This window comes from Anabrus simplex, chromosome 14 (genome assembly GCF_040414725.1).
Source record: "Anabrus simplex isolate iqAnaSimp1 chromosome 14, ASM4041472v1, whole genome shotgun sequence".
Lineage (NCBI taxonomy): Eukaryota > Metazoa > Arthropoda > Insecta > Orthoptera > Tettigoniidae > Anabrus > Anabrus simplex.
Window position 1 is genome coordinate 45887347 of NC_090278.1, and position 17260 is coordinate 45904606.

Sequence of the window (17260 nt, forward strand, 5' to 3'; positions counted from 1 at the left end):
CAAATTATTTGCGATCATTTAAGAAAAGGCTAGGAAAACAACAGATAGGGAATCTGCCACCTGCGCGACTGCCCTAAATGCAGATCATTGAAAAGCGGAGTTTGCAGGTCTGGCTACAGTGGGAGTAACGATGTGGAATTATTTGATAAGGTCATCAGCTGTCTGGGGAATGACACAGACTTGAGGATTATTGTAGCAGGAGATTGCAATTTACTAAATATTAACTGTGGAGGTAATGTGAATGGTAAGAGACAGCTTTAACACAAAGTGACAGAAACAGCTAAAGGGAAAAGTATTTTATAAGTGTAGGTGACAAAACCAGATGAGCTCTCTAGAGAACCTGAAGTGGTAGGTAGTGATAGGAAGTTGTCCTTGCTGTAGTTAAAAATAAATATGGTAAAGAACCAAATCAAACCAAACCCCATGCCACAACAGCGCCGAAGGACCATGGCCTACCAAGCGACTGCTGCTCAGCTCAAAGGCCTACAGATTATGAGGTATTGTGTAGTCAGCACGACGGATCCTCTCAGCCATTATTCTTGGCTTTCTAGAGCGGGCCTGCTATCTTACCATCAGATAACTCCTCAATTTCAGTTACGTATGCTGAGTGGACCTCAGCCCTCAAATGCAGGTAAAATCCCTGACCTGGCTGGGAATCGAACCTGGGGCATTGTGGTAGGAGGTAAGTACCCTACCCCTACACTGCGGGGCCAGCTATGAAAAAGAAAGTATGTAACATTAGGACTATTAGGATATGCCATATGTTTGATAAGAGAGGTACAGGGGAGTTTAAAAACACTATTATCAGTGAAAAATTGTTTAAAAAAGATAAATGCTAACAGCTTTCGCATGAGTTTACAGCAATTGTTAATGAGTATGAAAAACGGCATGTGCCTTTAAGTAGGATAAGGTAAGGAATGGGGAAAATGAACCATATCGTAACAGAGAAATAGGAGATCAAGAAGGAGGTACTGGTAAGAAGTTAATTGAGCTAGGAATGGTTGTGGAAGTAAGATGAGATGGAAAGAGCAAACAAGAATTTTGAATATAAGCAAAAAGACCCCTATGAATAAAATTAGGGTGAGTATGATAGGCAGTTATGCACATTTTTGTGAAAAATAGGTTGGTATTTGTACATTTCAGAGATCATTAATGAGCAAGGGGAGCATAAATGTATCCAGTCAGATAATGTCTAGGTGCAGGAGGTTACTAACACTGGTGATTTTATAGATGATGAAAGTAATTATAAAAATATACAAAATTTGAAAAGCAGAAAAAGAGCAAGAATATAGAAATTGAATAAAATATTGACCATCTTCATGCAGTGCTATCTTTTGCACACAGTGCACAGTGGAGTGTGGTCTCTAGAGAAGCCTGGTGCACTTCTTTCTGTCAGGATGGGGCCCTAATGCTTAAGACATCACAAACACCAGCAAAAATTCAGAACAAGTTACATTTTCCAGCTCACGTATCTAGGCGCGATTGCACTGTCATTTGTTTCTCTCTCGCGAAGTGCTTGATCGTGTGGTGGACAGAGCTGCCAACTGTTCATATAAAGAACTAGTCCTACTTTTGAATGTATGAATCTCATGAGAAAGCCATTGGTTTGGATTGGTTAGGCCATTGGTTTGGATCAAGCAAAGGGGGCCTGGGGGTGTAAGCCCCCAGGTTAGAAGCCACGAAGTGGCCCTAGGCCTCTAGCATCCCACGTGACACCTCCATTGGTCTGCATTGGTTAGGGTAGGTTTGTGACAAAGCCATTGGTCTGGATTGGTTAGGCAATTGGTCTACGATCAAGCATAGGGTGAATTCCCCAATGGTGACGTCTGCCCGCCAATGATTGTCGATTATTTTGTCATTAACTCCGTAGTTATTGATGTGGCTTCATGCGGTGGGTGTGTCATTAGTATTCATGCTTTTGCATGCAATTATTACAAGAAATTCAGTGATTTACTTGCATTCTATCAGCAGCACAACTTGCTTTCTAGGGAGAGAGTGTGTGAGAAGTGTGGTCTTGATGTTAAATTGACTGTGCTTAAGAAAAACAATCAGATAGTTTTCAGCTGACATCGGAAAAACGAAGAGGGTGCCCAATGACTTTGGTACGTGAGTGCGCGTAAAAGTTATCCGTATTTGAAATAGGTTACTTCTGTGTTCTATGGTGCATATTACCTAAACCTCTGGGCCCGACTATCAAGTTGGAGTTAGTTTTTCCCAAGCAACCTTCGTTGATTGGAGCAACTTCTGTAGAGTTTGTGTGGCGTGGGTGGACGCCAATAAAAAAAGTAGGTGGTTCTGATATAGTTATAGAAATTGACTAAAGCAAATTCAGGAGGTCGAAGTACAATCGCGGAAGGCGTACGGAAGGACAGTGGTTATTTGGAGGTGTAGAGAGAGAAAACCATAAAAACTGTTTTGTTGCTCCTGTCGAGAGAGGGGATAAGGAGGCATTGCTCGCAGTAATTAAAGAGTGGGTGTTGCCAGGTACTATAATCATTTCGGGCTGTTAGAAGTCCTACAACTGTCTGGAACACGAAGGATTCGTGCACCTTCAGTGTCAACCATTTAATTCAATTCATTGATAGCAGGAGGAGTGGTCATGTGTACAGGGGTAATAGGAGGGTGATGCCAAGGAACAGAGCGCCAGTACACACTCAAAATATCGAGAACATGTGGGGGCACCTAAAGCACAGGTTGTACTCCATTCCTGGCTTCGGGAGAAGGAAAGCCCACTTTGCCGGCTACTTGGCAGAATTCCTGTTTAAGATGAACTTTCCTGCTGACATGAGGGTGCATGAGTTTTTTAAAGCTGCAAGTATGCTGTACCCAACCCTACATTAAGGTGAATTGAATAGAGTTCTTTCTTTACAGATTGCATTCACTTCTGTATTTATTGTGCAGTTGTGTATTTCTTATGCACGGGTTGGTAACGGAATTCATTTACGTCATTGCTAGGAGTGACATCATATCCCATTGTGTCTCACCCAATGGAAATGCTGGTACGTAGTTACCACGAACCTACTACGCTGGCGTAGCAAGGGGAGAGGTGATACTCCCACGTGGTGCGTCCCAGTTGGCGGATAGGGGGGTCCTAACCGGCTTGCCGGTGGACTTGAGGGAAATAAAATACCTCTCGCAGACCAAACACACAACCCCCTGTGGGTGGGGGACGCAGACGAAGGATACACCCACGGTATCCCCTGTCTGTTGTAAGAGGTGACTAAAAGGGGCGACCAAGGGATGATTGGATAAGAACCATGAAATTACTTGTGATTAGAACCACCACATGGGGAATACCATGGGTCTCTATTACTTGTGCCTAATACAACTATGTTAGGTACCAAATAGGTTTGTGATTAGTAGCATGGAGGAGCACTGCGCAGTCAGGCTTTTACAGTACCTGTGATAAGTAGAACTATATGAGCGACACCAGGGTTCTGGCTTGCCTATGATTAGTACCCACTATACACAGAACACCACGGGATAGTACGAGTCCCTGTGGTTAGTACACTTATGTGATGAAAACCATAGGTTTGCATTGCCTGTAAATGGCGCCGCCATGTGCGAAACACCATAAGTCTGTATTACATGTGCGAATTTCATTACCTGTGAGTAGCACCATAATGTATTTAATACCACGAGTCTACGATACTTTTGATTAGTACTGCACCATGACAAATACCGTGGTTCTACTTTCCAAGTGGTAAGTACCATTATGAGAGGCTGATGACCTATATTTGGACCCCTTTAGTTTGCAAGCATCATCGATTCAGTATTTTGAGCTATAGAAGTAGTCCCTTGGTCAGTATTACTATTTTTTTCCATCAGTTTCTGAGGCTGAGGCATTGTGGGTAGATTCCACTGATTGCTTTAAATTCATATCCATCCGTTCACTTTTCATCCTCATGCTTTGAATTCTGGTCAGTGGAGGATTTTGGATTTTTATTTTGTTACTGCATTTCGTCTCATTTCGTACCATCAGGGGCCGATGACCTAGATGTTAGGCCCGTTAAAACAACAAGCATCATCATCATCATCATTGGTATGTAGTTAGGTGATGAACTATCATCATCAGTCAGTTTACTCATTGCTGCGCGTCGTGACCTCATTTCTTCACTTCATTAGTAACTGCATCCTTAATGAGATTTTTCCATCCTGAGCGGTCTTCAACTCTTCTTAAGATATTGTAAAGAGGTAGACCAGTGATCTTCTTTGCTTGGTCTAACCATCTGCTTGTTGTTCTGCCTTTTGGTCTGGTGCCTTCAATTTTGCTTTGCAGAATAAATTGTCTCCTTCTCTCCTCAAAACGTGTCCCAGGAACTGGAGGTAACTTTCACTAACGCGGAAAGATAAATGTTTTGTGATGCTCAGTTCTTCTATAATGGAGGCACTTGTTCTTCTTTCTGTCCATGGTATACAGAGCATTCTCCACCAACACCACATCTCAAAGGCATCTATTCAATTCTTGTCACTAGCCTTCACAGTCCAGGTCTCACAACTGTACAGTAAAACAGAAAATACCAGTGATTCCAACAATCGTATTTTCACTGTTTTGGATAATGCCTGGTTCTGCCAGATCATTGTAAGTTTAACCATTGTGGCATGACCTAGGACAATCTGTCGTTTTATTTCTTTATCACAATTTCCCGTGTTACTGATTATGGAGCCTAGATATACAAAATCATTCACCAACTCCAGGTCTTTCAGGCATCCTGTTATTTGGATTGGGATTTGACTTTGTTGGTTGATAACCATTGGTTCCGTCTTTTCATGTTAATTTCTTGACCAAAATCTGAACTAATGACTGTCACTCTAGAGAGCAATTCATCAAGTTCATGTCCACTTCCAGCAATGAGTGTAGTATCATCAGCGAAGCGTAAATTGTTGATTTTCCTACCACTGATTGAAATTCCACTATCCCAGCCATCCAGTGCTCTTCTCATTACATACTCTGCGTAGATAATGTAGAGTTAGGGTGACAATATGCAACCTTGTGTGACTCCATTTGTCACATTGAAATATTCTGAGCATTCACCACTGTGGTGCGTGATAAATTGTATTAGGTTATAAAAGCAAAATTACTTCTGGGGGACAGCAGGTGGATTCTTAACTGTCGCAGTGAACACATCTCTCCTCTACAAGGTATTCCACTTAAGATTTCCAACATATTACATCCTTATCATGCTATAAAATAATGTAAGCGTTACTGAATTTCTACCCAAACACCCAGCCCCAGAGCCAGAGGAATTAACTAACGAAAGTGAAAATCCCCTAAACAACTGGTAGTCCAACCCAGGACCCATTGGAACAAAGCACATGCTAACCAGTTAGCCATGACCAGGCTCTCCAATAAGGCAGATTTGATTTACCATGTGAACGAGAAGTTGAAATATTATTTGATAAGAAATATAAGTTATTTAAAGATTTACTTTCCTTTTAAAATCAGTCCTTTGGTCATATTATAGACTATGTTTAACTATTTAAATTTAGGAATTTCATTTTTAAATCCGTATTGAACCAAGAATAATAGATAGGTAAAATTAAAAATCCACCTTTTCAATACTAATATTAAACTAAACAAGTTATAAGATTTACTTGGAACTAGTTTCAGCGCTAGTTAGCGTCATCTTCAGCCAAATACAAGACCAGGCAATCATAAATAAACATATCATTATATCAACGAACATATAAACACTCTTAATATGGGACTTATGATGCCCTTAAAAGTATCTGGAGAATAAAACTCAAATAACCACTATTTCAAAATCTTGAAGACATGATTAGAACAACACTTAACACAACATAATTCTTTTCACTCAAGTTAGAACTTTGAAAGTATTGAGTTCGACAAAGAACTGTAAGAATCTCATGGATTTTTAATTTTACTTACCTATTATGTTTAACTATGTTTAAGATTTAGTGTTCCTCAAATCCATATGATGTTGATGCAGGATTCTTCATTCTTTGTCTCTCACATTTGTTGAAACCTATGGGAAATTCATGATTCTGTCATTTTGGCAATTGTTGGACAGGGATGACTTTTTATCCACATGTACACACAGTCCTCCTGTGAATGTAGACTGATTCCATGTTTTTTCCTCTATGAACCTTCCACAACCACTCATTCACTAATGTCATTGTTTTGTAACTGTTGTACCTGGGTTCTGTTTTACCAAACAATGCACTTGTGTGACATCTCCAATGGGACTACTGATTCATGTATATATAAGTTGCACTGTTTCTGTTACTTTGTTTGAAAGCTGTACTTGCCTTCATAGGTACTTTTTCCAAGTTCAGAGCCTTAAAGTGATTGTCAGTGTGTTCAAACAAACATGTCCGCTTTACGAACTGTGCTGGGACACTGTTCAAGTATAATTTTTATGGACCTGAGACACAGTAGTAAAGAGATTTTCTCTAATAAGAACAATAGTAGCAAACCAATAAACTCATTGCCATAAGACTTAACTGTGTCTATGCGATATAAAGCAACTTATAAAAAAACCAGTAATGCCAAAAGCTTTGATGCGTTCCACAAGAAAATAATTTGGTCGTTCAAAATGTAGGTATTAGAAAGACTTTTGTGCATACATTAATGTAGAGCATGTAATTGAAACATAGATATATGATACAGAAAGAAAGAGAACGTAACTCATTGAAATATGATGTTGGAAGTTGTTGGAGGATAGGTCATAAATAAAGACATTGAAATTGCTGAGATGGCAACTGTTCGGCGATATTGAAAGTATGTTAATTGGTAGAAGTTCTATATGAGATTGAGTAAAGGTAGTATGAAATATTCATATATGCCAAGCTCTAGATAGTCAAATCGAGATCTGCATCAAACCAGGCTGTGATGACAGTGGATATGGTAACATGGAGATTCACATCATACCAGTGTGTGGACCTGGAAGAAGGATCATAGTCAAGCAAGCATTTGTTGCTGTAGTCTCATGATGTTGAACAGCTCAATAATAGCCAGTGAGTGTGGGATAATTGAAATAAAAGTCATGTTCTTATGTGCTCCATTCCCTTTAAAACCAGAGGTTGTGATCTATGATCACAAAATTAATAGTTGGATAAAACTTCAGGCTTGCTGTGCTAGGTCCATCTCTAAACTAATGGCTCTAATAAGAGTAATGACAATAATCTACTTTTGTGTTTTATGTTTCAGTGCAAAGTCACTGGGTATATTGCAACTTGAACACAGTTCAAATATATGCCGTATAAAATGGAGCTGGAAGTACATGTCAAAGGTGAACCAGTGTGGCTTGAAGAAACAGTAAGTATATTAGTTGTAAGTGACCTTTTAGATAACTTCATAGTTATTTGAGTGTACTTTTTTCTCATAAATTTATTGTGGCTACGAATAACAAAATAATGTAAACTAAATTAGTGCTGTTAAATTCTTATGATATAATACATCCTTGGTTTGTGGACATAAAGGGTTATTCTAAATAATTCAAGGTATTTGGAAATCCATATTTTACAGATTTTTTCACCAAGCAAACATGTGAAATGCAATTAGGAACATGAACTTTCCTTGTTTTAAGGTACCTTACTACTATTTTAGAATATGTCCTCCTGTCATCATACACGTTGTCCGACTCGTTAGCTGAATGGTCAGCGTAATGGTCAGAGGGTCCCGGGTTCGATTCCCGGCCGGGTCGGGGATTTTAACCTTAATTGGTTAATTCCATTGGCCCGGGGGCTGGGTGTTTGTGATGTCCCCAACATCCCTGCAACTCACACACCACACATAACACTATCCTCCACCACAATAACACGCAGTTACCTACACATGGCAGATGCCGCCCACCCTCATCGGAGGGTCTGCCTTACAAGGGCTGCAATCGGCTAGTAATAGCCACATGAAATTATTATTATCATACACGTTGTAGTGTTTCACTGTCGATGGCCATTAGGTCAAAAGGACGGGTACTTTTTATCTTAACATTGACACTATCCCTTGCACTCTCTCATCTCTCCACTGTCCTTGGCCCATTGCACCAATAGCTGGTTGTGTTTCATGGCTAGCAATGTAACAAATGCATACCATAGTGTGAACACAGTTGATTAGTGGTTGTGATAACTCCAGAAGGCCATGCGGTAATGGCCCGGGTCTAGAAATCCAGGAATGACTGTCGAGAGGTTTCACCGCATTGGCCATGTGTCAGCTGGTAATCTGGAGACTTTCAGGCTGAATAGTGGTTGTTTGTTGGGTGAAGGCTGTTCAGGGCGCAGGTGGCATTCAGTTCGTTTTTCATGGTTTAATCAAAATTATTGACATATGCATTTATGTTACTGTTCTTCATAACTGCTGTTAGTGGTTGTTTAACCCTAGAAGTGCCAAGTGTTTTTCCCTAAATGCCAGGCCATTTTTGCATGCATTACCCATTTATGTTTTTAACAAATTTAGGCATGCTTAAATAGAGAAAAGTTAGACATGCAGCAGCACACCATATTACTCAGAAAGCTTTATTTAACATGCTGCATAAGTATTAGATAATTTACTTACTTATCTGGTGCATTTCTGGCAATCAAAACTTTGGAAAACTAAAAACGTTTTCTTCATATTTTCAAATTCACTCTTATAAAAAATTGGTCCTTTAAAAAGCACTATATACAAAGCATGCAAAATTTCTTCTACTTTTTAAAAATATTAGGTTCTCAAAAGTAAACCCAGAAATAAAATCACACAGGATTTAAACATTTCTGAGCTGCTCGCAGTTTCGTCAGCTGCCGAGCACTACTGAGACTTTTCTTGCCAGGCCTCATAGCCCTCCAGAAATGCTGCAATTCATGATGCACCCCACAATTACATCCGGGACGCAAAAATGTCCTCGTCCCCCTTTTTCCACATGACCATAAACAACACACAATCTTTCCTTTCATCCGGGTAGATGAGATAGTTGATGTTTGAGATCATCTTCTTCTGCTATATTTGCTGGTGGGCATAGAAAGGGATTCTTCTCCATGACCAGAAATACATAAGGGGTATGCTGTTTCGGGGCAGACAGTTCATAATGCCAGATTACTTACGCGGTACTTCTCAGAAACATCGAACTTCTTTTTGGGTGGATAAACCCTGCACCACTATGGTGTTACGGAAACAGTATCAACCAATGAAACGTCGGCAGGCCTGCTCTGTTCATCAGAATTACTTTCAACTTCAGATTCTGATATATATCCTTCTCTGCTGTCAGAAGAATCATCAGCTAAAGAAAATATGTCACTGATAGAGGAAGCATCCCAATCATCTTCAAGACCACCGGGCGAGTTGGCTGTGCACGTAGAGGCGCGCGGCTGTGAGCTTGCATCCGGGAGATAGTAGGTTCGAATCCCACTATCGGCAGCCCTGAAGATGGTTTTCCGTGGTTTCCCATTTTCACACCAGGCAAATGCTGGGGCTGTACCTTAATTAAGGCCACGGCCGCTTCCTTCCAACTCCTAGGCCTTTCCTATTCCATCGTCGCCATAAGACCTATCTGTGTCGGTGCGACGTAAAGCCGCTAGCATCTTCAAGGCCTTCACAAATATCACTTTAGTGAAAGTTTACACTTCAAATGAAACAATTCAAAAATAAAATAAACTTAATAATCTGTTGAAAGATATTCACGTAAACTCACAGGAACAGCGAGCAAGCATAAAGTTATATAGCACCTGAGACGACAAGGAGATGAGACCTATCCTGACCTTGACTGAGTCATTTCCAGCTAATGAGGAATGTGTGATGAAAGACTTGAAGATTCCTCTTGAATATCTCACTAGTTAAAATAGCGTAAGTGAACCATAAATGACGTTATAACTGATTAAGCGAGTGCATGCAACATTGGCATTGTAGTGACATATTGAGTCGCCAGCGTGGGACGTTTGGCAGTTCGAGGGTAAAGTTCCATTAACTGTATGTGATGAAAATCCTGAAGCACACTGGTGAAGTCCACCATTGCAGTATTCTTGCAATGTACGGTTCTCAGGTACGGACTGTATAGTAAAAGAAAATATATTACTAAAATGTGTACCTAAGTCAATACACAATATGTTTTAAAGTAACCTTAACAATTGAAACATAAAAGGTACATGTGTTTGCTTTTTTGGGTCATATTGAGCCTTAAGAGACAGATTATAAAGTTGAAAACTAGGAGATGACATTAACACTAAAAACTCTCTTCATACTGAACTAACCATTTGGTAAAGATTTTATATTTCTTGCTATGGAATTATATGTTGGAGCATTGTGGAGTTTAACTGCTCACAAATTAGGAATGTTCCAGCACTGTAGCAAGGAACAATAATATTTTCTGTCTTCTATACACTATCCACTATATAAATCTCCTGGTGCTTGCAAATGCAGCATTTGGGCTGAGAATTTCAAGTTTCTGATGCTGCTGCTTCATGGCAGGAGAGAGGTGAGTAGGAGTCATAAATCCTTGACTACAATGTGGGTTGATAAATTGTGCAGTCAGCAAATCTGTATATTTATGGCATACATTGTGAAAGTAAGTGACCTTGCAACTGGATATTAAGTGCAGTTTGAAAGCCGGTACATGAACACAGTTCCTTTTTTGTCAGTATTGTTGTTCTTATCAGTTCATTCTTCTATCGGATGGGGATATATTCAGAAGAGTATGAGGTAAACAAAATATTTTATAAATTTGAGTTTGAAATAGCATTGTTCCATCCTTACAGGGAATGATTATCAGATCCTGATCAAACTTTGCAGACTTTGATGAACAGAGGGAAGAGGAAATATCGGACAATCCTCGTGACTGTCGAAGAAGACATGTATAGTAGCTCTTCGGATCTTTCTGTTGAAAGCGATTGAGAGAAAGTGAAGGAAAAGTATATGCAGTTCCATATAAACCAGGATGATATTACTGTGGTGCAGTGAAGTTGCTACTAAAATGAGTGCCAGATAGCAGTCAAAAACAAATTTTTTTCTTACTGGGCCCAAAGCAAACTTCTGGACAGGCTCATGAAACCTTTGATTCTTTTTCTTTCAAATCATGACACCTGATTTGATTGATGACATTCTAAATTACACCAATAATTACACAAGTGAAAACTATCCTAAATTCGAACAATTTGGGACGGAGAATACAAGGTCACATCATGCTTAGAAGTGTTGGTACATTTTGGTGCTCTCCTTTGATTACTGTCAACCAAGGGAACCACGCTAATAGCTCTTGTGGGACTGGTATGATGATTCTTCATGCTAATTTTTAGTTGAACAATTCATCAATGAATGTTTCATACCAGTCTAATATGTTTTTTTTTTTTTTTTAATTATCTTATTTACAGCATAATAGAATATTTAACACAGGAAAGTGTCAACTTTTCCTGTGTGGTCCAATTGCTGCAGCACGAGCGCTTCCTGGACTTTTAGAGGCACGGGCATCTGGAGGTTAAAATTGTTATGTTTCATTTGAACATAATGGCTTGAGGGAGATCTCGAACACTTACCACTGCACACAGCAAGGACAGATGTTCGTAAATAACAAAATCTATAACAAATTTGCAAATACGTACAAGAGGAGAGATGAAAGACATGTATTTCATAATAAGCTGCATTCATTGGTGTTAAATGTAAAAGGTACTAGTATAATTAATTTTGAAGGTCTGAATCCTCAGATTTGGTTTGTTTAGGGCGAGCAGCATAATGATTAGTTATTCTATACATTTTTGTGATCTTCTGGTCTTACTTTAGAAAGTTTTATATATGGTATTATTGCTCTTCAATACTTGAATATCCCTTAGCATTCAAACAGTATTCTCTTCTCCTCTGAGGGACTCTGAGGTGACATGCTTTTAATGATACTCCATATATAGAAATTTTCCCATAAATGTTAAAGATTTCCTTGTAATATTTCTGATTTTATGTTCAACTGCCAAGTTTTATGGTTTTAGTAGACATCTTATGCAGATTTGAAACTCACTCTAATTCTGAGAAGTCATGAATTGTCATGCTCTATTGTTGATTGCTTAATGTGTCAGATGAGTGTACCTAATATATTAACTTCTCCATAGGAAAATTGGGAACATGTATCAGAAAGAACTCATTTGAAGGAAGAATTTAAATTGGAGTTGACGGAGTTGGAAGGAACACAGGTAAACACATTGGAGGTATTGTAATAAACTATTTTCCCAATATGACATACTTTTAATAATACTCTACATGTAGAAATTTTCCCAGAAATATTAAATATTTTTAATAATATTTTAAGTTTACGTCCAACTAGAAAGTTTTATGGGTTTTATAGATGCTTTATCAGTTTTGAAATTGACTCTAATTTTTGGAAGTCATGAGTCACCATGCTCATTTTTTGATTGCTTGATGTGTCAGACGAGTTAATATATTAACTTTTCTACAGGAAAACTACGAACATGTGTCAGAGATGCCTCATGTCAAAGAAGAATTTAAGTCAGAGTTGATGACGGAGCTGGGACGAACAGAGGTGAACACATTGTAGATATTTTAATATTTTGTTAACCTGTTTTCTGATAACTGAAATTGCAAGGTACAGATTGTGAAGCAAACGATTTGAAGGTGCCTGAAGAATGCTGAATGGAAAAAACATTCCTTAAAGTAGCTCAATATCTTGTCCGCTCTGGCACCTTGTATTGTTCTAAATCCCTCCGCTATGTAGTTTGTAGTATCTGGTTTTTTGCTTCTTGTTTTTCTAATGCCTTAGCCAGTCAAGTGTGTAATGTCGTAGAGTTCCAAGGTGAGAACAGCTTGGTGCTGGTTCGTTGTTTTTATCCTGGCATAGCTTATCACCAATTATTCTTCTACACTGCCACATATTCACTGGAAAATATATGTTCGTAACTACTTACAGTCTACTTGAAATAGTAGGCTGGTATTTACTTTAACCCAATGAGTGCTACGCCCGCCTATACACGGGCTGACACGGCCGGTCCACCAGTGCTATGCCTGTCTATAGACGGTTCATGAGAATTTTAATTTTTTTGAGTTTCCTGGTTCACTTTCAATTGCGAATTTGATCTCTGACATGTTCTGCCATCTGTTGGGCATTATGTAGAACTAACTGATCAGATATTATAGCTTCGAGAAGTAACTTACAGAGCTTTTTGTAGACGTCTGTGATGTAAACAAACATGGCGGAACAACAACTTAGTTGTTCTTGCAGCGATGTTATTTCGGATCACAGAATCTTTCAGTTATTAACCACAGTGGAGAGTGATGATGGAGATGATCATTTTAAGGAATAGTTAAGCGATTTTGAAAGTGAGAGTGATAGAGAGAGTGCCGAATATATTGTATGTGTAAGAGAAACAGAGCCTCTTTCTATACGAAAGAAGAAAAACACGGTGAGTACGAAAGCTATTTTTCGTGGTGGATGGATTACTTTTCTTCACCAGAGTTTCAGGTAACTGTGACAGGCTCTGAGGGCCAAGTAGTGTTTGATGACAACCCGAAAATCATTGATTTTTTAGAAACTTTTGTGCCAGTGGAGTTGGTGCAGATAGTTGAACAAATTGGCAACACAAACAACCAGTAGAAAACATTTAACTATCACCACAGTTCCAGGTTTGGAAAGTATTTTAAAATATCAACTTATATACTTATAGTTGCCTACAGATTTTAGGAAATAATATTATTTTGGGCTCTTTACTTTGTATAATGATAATGCACGCATGGGCACATAAGTGTAATTTTGTTTTCTCTCAAAATAATGTTGAACATAAGTATACGATTTTCCATTTGCATTTAGATTTATAAACAACCAACATTTATAAATATTTTAAGGTAATCTCTCCACTGATAAGTTAAAAATTGAGGCTTCTACAAAAACATTTTACAGACAAATGAAAAAACTCAGCACTGAGGTACCAAACAGTCAACTGGTAACTCGGCACTTAAAAGGTTAAATTCCCCAAAGTATATTGTAAAGAAAGAAACATCAAATAATGAGTCACTATATTCTTTAAATGTTACATGTTTCAAAGTTCCACTGAACATCCCTCATTTAATAAAAATTGACATTGTTACAATAAAACAGATAGAATATTAAACCTCAGCAAGCGCCATGACGCTTGTGTTGTGATGTCCAGAGGACATTGCGGATGAGAGCCAGGTCTGCTTATGTTTGGCTGGCCAAACGTTGCAGATGGGTCCTGAGTTAACTCATGTTCATGAACTAATATGTTCGGTGACATCTCTTGGAACTTCGAAACTAGCTGGCTATCAAGCTTTATATATTCACATTTTTGAAGGTTTTCTTAATTCCATGCTACCTTTACTTTTCGTTCTTCTGTTTTATGCTGCAATGCTGGCCCCGTGGTGTCGGGGTAACATGCCTGCCTCTTACCCGGAGGACCTGGGTTTGATTCCTGGCCAGGTCAGGGATTTTTAACTGGACCTGAGGGCTGGTTTGAGGTCCACTCAGCCTAAGTGATTAGAATTGAGAGGCTATCTGATGATGAGATAGCGGCCCCAGTCTAGAAAGCCAAGAATAATGGCCAAGAGAATTCATCGTGCTGACCACACGACACCTCGTAATCTGCGGGCCTTCAGGATGAGCAGTGGTCGCTTGGTAGGCCAAGGCCCTTCAAGGGCTGTAATGCCATGGGGGGTTATGCTGCAGTTTCTTAGTTTTCCAAACTCATGTTTACATCGTTCAAAGAGCCACGTGGTGCTTAAGATGGTGCTTCCCAGACCAACCACATGTTTAGATGAGGATGAAATACTTAATGAACTGTATGCAGATAATTAATTGGAAGGCCCAAATAAGGTTGAGGAACGTGAGTTCGATATTGAAAGCTCTTCTGATGAAAGTGTGAGTGGTGATGGTGAGGAAATCTGTCTAGGTTGTGTGTACTCCTATACTGAGGTCATTCCTATACAACTTTTCACAACAGAAAATATTATTAGGATTGTTTTAATGAAGCCAGGCTCAGGAAATGGCCGGGCATAGGGGATGGACTGTGTGAGGAGCAGCGGGTCAGCAATGTGTTGAGCCTAGAATACGGTTTTCAATTTCTGAAAAATGTCTTTAAATCACAATGCTGTATTTAGTTAATGTTCATTCCAATCATTTGTCTTAGGGAAGTTATTAATAGGATTTTGAAATATCATGTAGCTAACATCTACTTCAATAATGTATGTCATAACTCTTCTAATAAGCTCCATAGAGACACACAATACATTTCTAAATGTGTAATCACAATATCAATAACAATACCAATAAAGATCCCAAAATTGTATTTATGAAATGATTTATTTAAAACAAAGTTTCAAATAGACATTCACCCAGACTCTTGAAAAATTGAAATATATCCTACTCATAACACCAAGGTGCAATGTGCAAATCTGTTCTTTTGCCATTCACCTCAATCAACAGCTAAAATATCCTGTAATCTGTAGATCATATATAAATCTGAACTTGAGCTGTGGTCGCTTTCTGTCATCATTGTCAGATCCTCTATGCCACTGCTGCATTAATCCAGTATCGCTAACACATCTTCAAAAGAAGCTCTGCCAATACACATGTCTGATGATCCAGGTTTGGCCATAGTTATAACTTCAAAACCATTTTTATACAACAATAAAGAATTTTGCACCAGGATAGAAAATTAAATAACCGGTGTTGTGAGGTCCAGCGGACTGCTTGAGTTATGTAGTTATTACAATAGACCACATTCTGATGTTATCACAACTGCCTTGAAGGTACTGGGACTACCAAGGGCAAACAAACCCAGGGAGCTCATGACATTTGCTGAGGGTTAATAAATCTTCCCTACATGGAAACTAAAACCTAATATTGCTTTCTTCAGAAAGAAAGGTAACCATTCCCTTTTGTATAAATTTCCTATGAGGTGCAATGTGTAAATCTGTTCTTTCCCCATTCACCTCAATCAAAAGCTAAACTATCCTGTAACTTGAAGATCATATATAAGTTTGATCTTGAGCTGTGGTCGCTTTTTATCATCGTCAGATCCTCTACGCCACTGCTCTATTCATCCAGTATCGCTAACACATCTTCAATATAATATATCTACTCTCACAGAAAATATTACTATGATATAATGAACTATAAACCTAATTTAATAACATGAATTTACTACTTTCTCCAACTCATCCCAAAGATTTTCCATACAAGAATAGCTGAACAGACTGTGATTCTCAAATAAGAACAACGCTTCATTCTTGACTAATGAGACTAATTAGTTTACTAATTGAATCTTGCTCTACATCAAACAATAAAACATTGAGATATGGAACTTAACCTGTTCTCTTATGTATACTATAATTTTCGAGATTGTAAATATTTTCAAAATGTTTGTTAAAATTGGAAAATTTTGTTATTTTTCTATTGAACAAGGTTAATAGTTGCAACTACCTGTGGTTTCCCTAACTTGCTAATATAAAAATGGACGTTAAACAAGCTCAAGTTACGGATTCATTATTCCCTCCAATGTGTATTTCAGTGGTGTACAACAACATAACATTTCAAAACAAAACACAACGAGATGAAGAGAACCTTCTTGGAAGCATCAATACTGTTAAACACGCTCAGAACCCTGGTGAAATCTGAAATAAAATGCTTATAAATATTTGCCTTGATGCAGTACCAAGCCTTTAAAGCTGGATCAACAAAAGTTCCGTGTTGTTAACATTCTTTTAATACCAACTGTGTTGCAGAATATTATTATTATTATTATCATTATTATTATTATTAAGATTAAACCTAGTCTGAACCATACCTGGGCCTCGCACCACCTCCTTCACCTAACATTAACATTTACAGTTAATATTTCTACTCTCACAAAAAATATTATTATATAATAATCCAATAAATTATAAACTTAATTTAATGACAAGAATGTACTACTTTCTCCAACTCACAGAAATCAAAATTGTGCTTAAATTGTACGTGAAACCACTTAGTAAGTATAGAAATGACTCCCAACTTGATACACATTTGAAAAGAATTAGGGGAACATGTTTTGATATGTCTAGTATGTGAAAGTAATAGGTAATAGGGAGGTACATTCAGGGAAACGGGGTGGCCTAGGGAGCGGTGATAAGGGAACAGGGAACTGGAAATCAAGTAGGAATGACATAAAATTGTTAGTGTTGAACTGTAGAAGTATTGTAAAGAAAGGAATAGAATTAAGTAATTTAATAGATATATATTTACCAGATATTGTAATAGGGGTCGAATCATAGCTGAGAAATGATGTAATGGATGCACAAATTTTCTCACGTAACTAGGATAGGAATGGTGGGAGGGAGAGT

At 38.3% G+C, this 17260-nt stretch overlaps 1 protein-coding gene across 1 annotated transcript in view; it reads left to right on the plus strand.

The window, feature by feature from the left end:
* The first annotated feature begins 7181 nt into the window (after nucleotides 1-7181).
* LOC136885707 (uncharacterized protein PF3D7_1120000) overlaps nucleotides 7182-17260 on the plus strand; it is a 73227-nt gene continuing 63148 nt past the window's right edge. The window contains exons 1-3 of the mRNA XM_067158425.2: nucleotides 7182-7279; nucleotides 12025-12105; nucleotides 12369-12452. Coding sequence (XP_067014526.1) covers nucleotides 7217-7279; nucleotides 12025-12105; nucleotides 12369-12452 — 228 coding nt within the window. The 5' untranslated portion in view covers nucleotides 7182-7216. The remainder of the gene's footprint in view (nucleotides 7280-12024; nucleotides 12106-12368; nucleotides 12453-17260) is intronic.